General features: G+C 39.2%; 1 protein-coding gene across 1 annotated transcript in view; it reads left to right on the top strand.

Moving 5' to 3' along the window:
- The window catches only part of ERO1A (endoplasmic reticulum oxidoreductase 1 alpha), a 31,318-nt gene extending 23,256 nt beyond the window's left edge, over positions 1 to 8,062 (top strand). The window contains exons 11-16 of the mRNA XM_029078810.2: positions 1,611 to 1,703; positions 2,995 to 3,241; positions 3,921 to 3,990; positions 5,109 to 5,195; positions 5,278 to 5,411; positions 6,857 to 8,062. Of these exons, the coding sequence (XP_028934643.1) occupies positions 1,611 to 1,703; positions 2,995 to 3,241; positions 3,921 to 3,990; positions 5,109 to 5,195; positions 5,278 to 5,411; positions 6,857 to 6,917 (692 nt within the window). The 3' untranslated portion in view covers positions 6,918 to 8,062. The remainder of the gene's footprint in view (positions 1 to 1,610; positions 1,704 to 2,994; positions 3,242 to 3,920; positions 3,991 to 5,108; positions 5,196 to 5,277; positions 5,412 to 6,856) is intronic.
- Positions 8,063 to 8,355: the final 293 nt, after the last annotated feature.

Here is an 8,355-nt window from a genome sequence, read left to right on the forward strand (position 1 = left end):
CTGCGTCACACAACAGGCAGGTGGTGGAGCCAAAATTTGAACGCAGGTCCACTGACTCCCAGGCCCATGCTCGTTCCACTGGGCCATGCTATTTATATCAATGCTGTTTCTTATTAATGAATCATACAGATCCAACTAATCAATGGTATTTATTGAGCACCTACTTACTAGATATTCCAGGCACCAAACTAAGTGCTTGGAAGTGTATAACTAACAAGATACATGTTCCCTGCCTTTAAGAAGCATACTGTCTTATAGGGGAGACAGATTGAAATTATTTATAGAAGGTTAAAGGAGGAGGAAGAACAAAGATAAAACAGAAAGGGTATAAACCCATCAGGACATAACAGAGTAAATATACAAAAATATAGAAATAAAAAATATTTGGAGAGAGCTTTGGAGATAAGAGACAAGATCCCTGCCCTTAAGTAGTTTCCAATAAGGGAGACAGGCACGGAATAATATAGATTGTAAACTAGGTTATGTCTATTATATTATACTCTTCCAAGTGCTTAGCACAGTGCTTTTGCTCACAGGTGCCCAATAAATACTATTGATAGATTGATTGAATTACAGCTAGGAGAAGAAAGATTAAAGGTTATATCAGTCAATCAATCAGACTTACCTTGTGCAGAGCACACTGTATTCTGTAATTCTTTTTATTTATAATGATGCTACTGATGCCTGTTTACTTGTTTTGATGTCTGTCTCCCCCCTTCTAGACCGTGAACACGTTGTTGGGTAGGAATAGTCTCTACCTGTTGCCAAATTGTACTTTCCAAGCGCTTAGTACAGTGCTCTGCACACAGTAAGCGCTCAATAAATACCATTGAATGATTGAAGCTCTTGGAAGAGTTCAGTGCAACAGAGTTGGTAGAAATGTTCCCTACCCACAAGGACCGTCCAGTATAGAGGGGAAGATAGACATTAAAATAAATTACAAAATAAACTTGGTTCGTAAGTGCTGTGGGACTGAGAGTAAAATGAACGTCAAGTGAACGTCAATGAGAAGCAGCGTGGCTCAATGGAAAGAGCACGGGCTTGGGAGTCAGAGGTCATGGGTTTGAATCCCGGCTCTGCCGCTTGCCAGCTGTGTGACTTTGGGCAAGTCACTTCACTTCTCTGGGCCTCAGTTCCCTCATCTGTATAAAATGGGGATTAAAACTGTGAGCCCCACGTGACAACCTGATCACCTTGTATCCCCCAGGGCTTAGAACAGTGCTTTGCACATAGTAAGTGCTTAACAAATACCACCATCATTATTATTGTTATTAAGTGCTTAGGCCAACAGAATATGAACAAACTGAGGGGTTTTTTTTTAATAGTATTGGTTTAGCACATTATGGTTCCTATCGGGGGGCATAAGAAGGGTGGCGAGCTTCCCGGAAAGGCGCCCTCTCATCTGTCTTTGGGTTCATCGAGCTCTATATCCGCCAATCAGGAGGCTTGAAACCCTTAGGTTCAACCAACCAGAGGATTTGAAGCATCGGCTGGGAAGGGCGCCAGCCAATCCGAAGGCTAGAACCGGTGGCCTAGATGGGTTATCCCAAGCCTCTTTTGTGTAGAGACTTGACAACTGTGGGTAAGATCTCGTTTTCAACTTCTTTCAGGCCTCTGTGTCGAAAAAAGAGCTTTCTACAAACTCATTTCTGGTCTACATGCAAGCATCAACATTCATCTGAGTGCCAGGTATCTTTTACAAGGTATGTGACCTCTTCGTGGGAGGCCGGGGGGGGAACCCAGGAGTCCTTTATTCTTGTTTCTAGTTCTGTTCCTATGGGATTTTATTCATTCATTCATTAGTATTTATTGAGCGCTTACTATGGGCAGAGCACTGTACTAAGCGCTTGGAACGGACAATTCGGCAACAGATAGAGACAATCCCTGCCCTCTCCCCATTCCAGAATCTAGGAACAACAGAGGTGGTTGAAGGACCAGTGGATTGGTTACCTCCTGCCATCTATCTTCCAGCATCTGGAACTTTGGACAGTGTGACATAATAATAATAATAATGATACTTCTTAAGCACTTATTGTGTGCCAAGCACTATTCTAAGCACTGAGGTAGTTACAAGGTTAATCAGGTTGGACACAGTCCCTGTCCCATATGGGGCTCCCAGCCTTAATCCCCCATTTGCAGATGAGGTAACTGGGACCCAAAGCCCGTTGTCGGACAGGGATTGTCTCATCTGTTGCCCAATTGTACATTCCAAGTGCTTAGTACAGTGCTCTGCACATAGTAAGCGCTCAATGAATCCGAATGAATCAAGTGACCTGTCCAAGGTGCCACAGCAGACAAGTGGCAGAGCCAGGATTAGAACCCTGGTCCTTCTGACTCCCGGGCCAGTACTCTATCCCCTAACTGGAAATGAAATGAAAATTCTTTAAAACACATTTCTATCAATCTGTCAATCATATTTGCTTACTGTTTGCAGGACACTGTACTAAGCACTTGGGAGAGTATAAGAGTTGGTAGACAGGTTCTTTCCCGCAACAAGCTTACAGTCAAGTGGGAGGCAGACATTAATATAAATTTAAAAATTATTAATATGTACATATATGCTATGGGGCTGAGGGGGGACATGAATAAAGGGAGCCAGATCAATAATTTTAATAGGACAAACATATTGGAATGCAAACCCTTGAGATATTCATCGTGGTGAATGTGAAATGGATCATCGAATTAAGTGAATGTTTACTTTTGGGAACATAGTCATTTCGGTTCTTCAGACCTTTCTGGGATTTAATGGAATTACTTCTATTCCCTTTTTTTCCCCCAAGTGAGATACAGAAGGCTGGATATTTTTATAATTTGATAAAAAAGATTTATCCAAACTGATTATTGCAGTTCCTTTTTCTTGTATACATCTTAAATAATGCAAAGTTTCCTGTAATTTCTGTTTCTATCCTAGTAGTAGTAGTAGCAAAGAAAAGAATTTAACGTTTAAAGCCTTATGTTCAAAAATGTGTGTTGGTTTTTTTCTCCCTCTCTTAGATACTTGGTTAGAAAAGAAGTGGGGACACAATATTACCGAATTTCAGCAGAGGTTTGATGCAGTTCTGACTGAAGGAGAAGGGCCAAGAAGACTTAAGAATTTATACTTCCTCTACTTGATAGAATTAAGGGCTCTATCTAAAGTATTACCGTTCTTTGAACGTCCTGATTTTCAGCTCTTCACTGGAAATAAAATTCAAGATACAGAGAACAAAAAATTACTCCTGAAAATACTTCAAGAAGCCAAGTAAATAATTATACCATTACTAACAATTAATGGAATAGTGGCAACTTGTAAACATATCTAAATGTTCATTAATTAGATGATTTTAGAAGGTGGAAAGAGTGTTGTGAAAATTATGAAAAACCCAGGGCTTAACATTTAGCAATATTAATATTTACAAAGTTGTAGCTGCCAAGGTGAATCCATCCTTTTCCCTGACAGCTGTTCCTTTTCAATTACATTTCTATTTTAATTATTCCACCTTGTAAATAGCGTTAAAATACTTGGTGTGAGAGGTGAGAATTTGATCTACGGCCTACACAGCAGTATCCTGGATATTCCCCCCTCCAGTAATAGTAGTAATAATGAAAATAACCTTTATTTAGCACCTACTGAACGTATTAAGTACACAGTAACAAAGTGACCTGTTCTCTGCCCATAGAGAGCTAATACCCTAATGGGGGAAGACAAATGTATATATACACACACACAGTACTGTCTGAAAAAAGTGAGTGGTCTTATACATCTGAGTGCTAAGGAGGATATAAGCAAGTTCAGTGCTCTGTGGTACGATCGTGGTTGCGATTACAATAACCGCAATGGCAAAATGTTGCATCAGCAGGGTTTTAAATGATGTGCCTGCCAAAAATGTGAATGAATGTGTACTTTTACAAAAAGAAACCTTTTCCTTTTTGCCACTTAGATCTTTTCCACTGCACTTTGATGAGAATTCATTTTTTTCTGGAAATAGAAAGGAAGCTAATAAACTCAAGGTAATGCATTTATCTATTTATATTAATGTCTGTCTCCCCCTCTAGGCCGCAAGATCGTTGAGGGCAGGAAAGTGTTTGTTATATTGTACTCTCCCAAGCGCTTAGTACAGGGCTTTGCACACAGTAGGTGCTCAATAAATACGATTGAATGGAGTAAATTTCACTTGTCTCTGCTGTTTGCAGGTTAAGCTCATTGTTGATATGAAGACATTTAGTAGTAGTATTTATTGGGTGCCCATTGGGTTTAATGTACTGTACTAACCACTTGGGAAGTACAAAAGGAGAAGTGACCCATTTGTTGCCCACAAGGAGCTTACATTCTGTTTTGTATACCGTCAAAAATTCCCGATGTAACCAGTCTGAACGTGAGGCATCCAATTAATAAGTGAAAGTAGAAGTTGGGAATCAACTTGAATTTGGGGTTCATTTATGTTCATATATCATAATATTTATGAATATCCTCTCAACAGTTAGTGAAGTGCTTGGCACATAGTAAGCACTTACCATACACCACAATCATAAGGTCTCCCGTATTTGAAAGGCATCTAAATTCAGCTAAGCAGCATTATATGGGACAAGCTGGTAGCAAACACATGCAAATCATCATGTCTTTGTTTTTGTTGAATGTAAGCTACTCGTCCAATCTACTAGAATTTACAGAAGTCTGGCTTTGATTTTTGACTCTGGAGGAATCAGTAGCAAAGATGTCTGTGGTTCAAGGGCATTTTAGCGAAGCGAGGAAGATGTAATATTTCTAGTGGAAAGAACACTGGGAGGTGTAGGATGTGAACATTTAAGGCCACTCTTAAAATCCATTTTGAGTTCCTAACTTTGTATCGGAAGGTTAAAAAATACCGATAGATTTTGAGAGCATAGATTGAAGCATATTTTTATGAATTTTCTGAGTCAGAATCTTAGCAAGAAAAATTTATGCCTCTAGGAGCTGTTTATTGTCTTCAGCCTTCCAATGCTCTATTCTTTTTTATATATATACCAGGGTTGCAGTAAAATTATAATACCTTCTGAGAGATGCTAACAGCTAATTTGTGATCTCATAACTTTATATATTGGAATGGAACAATAACTTCGGAGTAATTGCAGGCTTAATTATTTTTTAGGAGGACTTTAGGCAACATTTTAGAAACATCTCACGAATCATGGATTGTGTTGGTTGTTTTAAATGCCGCCTTTGGGGAAAATTACAGGTAAGAAAATCTAATAAAATCCCGTTTCTATTATTTTTTATGTTAGTGGCCCATGACTAATTTTTTTTCCCCTTTATTTTAGACTCAGGGTTTGGGTACCGCTTTGAAGATCCTATTTTCTGAGAAGCAGATAAAAAATATTCCAGAAAGTGGCCCTTCTTATGGATTCCACCTAACAAGACAAGAAATAGTATCACTCTTTAATGCTTTTGGAAGGTTAGTTGGGAGTAATTTCTTTTTTGTTCCATTCAATAGGCAAAATAATATGCCCACACCAAAAGCAGAAAAGGGTCAGAAAATGTCCTTTATTTCTTGGTGCATTGCAAATTTTGCACTTGATGGGTCTTCTGAGGAATGTTTCTTATGAAGACATAAGGCTCTTGACACAATAATGATAAGGATTATTATTACTATTATTATATTTGTTAAGCCCTTACTCTATGTGAAGCACTAAGACCTCACATAGATACAGGTTACTCGGGTCAGACACAGTCCCTGTCCCACGTGGGAGTCTCAGTCTAAGTAGGAGAGAGAACAGGAATCCCCATTGTAGAGTTGAGGAAACTGAGGCACAGAGAAGATGTGATTTGGTCAAGGTCATGTGTCAAGCATTTGGTAAAGTGAGGGTTAGAACCTAGGTCCTCTGACTTCCAGGCCTGTGTTTCTACTAGGCCATACACCTATCTCTGATAGACACTAGAATGAATTTACTGGTCCATGCAGTTTTAACAATCTAGCTCCACACCAAGCATTGTTATAGATTAAAATGCAAGGATAAATACTTTACTTTTTATTTTTTCTTAAGGTAAATAACTTGGAAGTTCTGTGAAATTTAATCTCATGGTTTCATCACCATCTTTATTTATTAAGTACATCTTCTCCCCTTCTTCTCCCCCAACTCAACCCCTTAGTATGGCCTAGTGGAAAAAGCACGGGCCTGGAAGTCAAAAGGAACCTGGGTTCAAATCCAGACTCTGCCATTTGTCTGCTACATGACCATGGGCAAATCACTTAACTTCTCCATGCATAAATTCCCTCATCTGTAAAATGGGGATTGACTGTGAGCCCCATCTGTGCCCAACCCCAGCGCTTAGTACAGTGCCTAGCATATAATAAGCCCTTAAAAATACTATTCAAAAAAAAGTGGCAGAGACAGCATTAGAACTAGCCAGAAGGTGCCAAAGATACACTTTGGCTTATTTTTGCAAGTAACACCATAGCCCCCTTTAATCATTAATGGGAATGGCTTTTAAGACTTAATACTGAACTTTTTGAGGAATAGTAATAAACACAGCCCTTAAGATTTTTGTCTGGATAACTGTATGGTAGCATCAGCATTTTACAATTAAGGATTAAAACCAAGAAAATATTTTAGAAAAACTGCACAGTGGTGGTGCCTTATGACTTTTACTGGTCTCTGCACTGTAAGCTCATTATGGACAGGGAACCTGTCTGCTAATTCTGTTGTATTATACTCTCCCAAACACTTAATATTGAGCTCTGCACATAGTAAACATTCAAAAATACCATTGATTGTTTTATTCAGAATGCAGGTTTTGCCTTAGCTCCCAGAAACGCCTTTATTCAAGAAATGCTTTTCTAAGATATTTTAACTAAATTATTTTCACTCGGAACCTCACTTTTTCCTTTTTTTCTTACAGAGTTTCAACAAGTGTGAAAGAATTAGAAAACTTCAGGAATTTGTTACGAGATATTCATTAAGGAAAGGATTATATTAAAATGTACTTTTTGGGGGTAAGATGAATTATTGAAAATAGGTTGCTTATATGGAACAATAGTAATGGGAACCTTCTGGGAATTCATTTTATACAAGGCTATGTTTTGTAAAAATTGTTTAAAATGGGCATATCATATTGTATAAATTGAAGGTGCCAGGGACACTGAATAAAGGCGGGACTGTGAATCACAGGAGGCTCCACAAGGGCTACGTTTGGATTTTTTTACTCAGACTGCACAGCAAAGCTAGACGTCGGCTGCATCCGTCATGTGTGAGGAAAACGTCGTAAGAATGATACTGTCACTGGATGACTAGGACGCATTTCCATAATCTGCAACACAAAGTATTTTGGCTCCAAACTCACACAGTGAACAGTTGTCTTCTGCATTTTGAAGATTCAGCATCGGACCTTTCAAAGACGCCATGGGTCCCGAAAAGTTTGTCTGCTAAAAGTTGTAAAGTTTTATGCCCCTTCTCTTGAAGCAGCTCCTTTGCAGCAGCCCTCTGGATTATGTTTTCAAGCTCTCCTGTCCCAAGATTCGTCACTTTTCCAGGACTCCTAGCTCAACCCCCAGCTCTGACGTGACTCTCCTACTCTGTTTTACAAGGATAGCAGGGAAAGGCATCGGAGCAGCAGCAAGAGCCTGGCCCAAGTTAATACCTCTCCCCTCTCTACCCCCCAGGGTCGATTCTCTACTAATTACCAATATGATACAGGTCTTTGGATGAGGCATACAAGATAAGACAGCACTAGTTCATGGTAGAATTTGCAAAAGGCCTATCTTGAAGTGAAAGAAGGGCTTGTGGCTGATTTTTTAAAAATACCATCTGCTTTCAGGGAAAACAGTACTTGCCTAATGTGTAGTATAGAGCTAAGGGTGATTGTTGAAAGAAAGCCCCCTCTCCTTCCTGCCACATTTTAAAATAGAACTGGGCCAGAACCTCTTTTATAAGTTTCCACACTTTGTCTGGTTTACGGGTTTAAGTCTATTACAGAACAGGCTCTGGTTTTCTGGCTAATAAGTGAACTGTAGCCGTATATAATTGTGAGAGGACTTCAAACTAAGCTATTCTTGTTCTTGTCCAAGTTAACATGTTTAGACAATGTAATTACCACTGCCAAAAAAAACCTGTGATGTTGTCGTCATGTACTAAAATTCCTGATCCTGGCCCTGAGTGAATGGAAAATAGTATTGCCATGATCCAAGCAAGTGTAAGAGCATAATAATTTGGATTTACCTGAAGCTGCACAGGGGCTTCACTCTGTTTACTTTGGTTTTTATTTTTGACTGATGGAGGACCCGAGTATTTGAAGGCATAAAAGGGTCTCCCCCCGATCCTAATTAAAGGTGTGAGAAGAGATGATTTAAAAAAAAAAAAAAAATTGGGCTGTGGAATTTTGTACGGAAGATATTTTCTGAC

This window comes from Ornithorhynchus anatinus, chromosome 14 (assembly GCF_004115215.2).
Source record: "Ornithorhynchus anatinus isolate Pmale09 chromosome 14, mOrnAna1.pri.v4, whole genome shotgun sequence".
Taxonomy (NCBI): Eukaryota; Metazoa; Chordata; class Mammalia; order Monotremata; family Ornithorhynchidae; genus Ornithorhynchus; species Ornithorhynchus anatinus.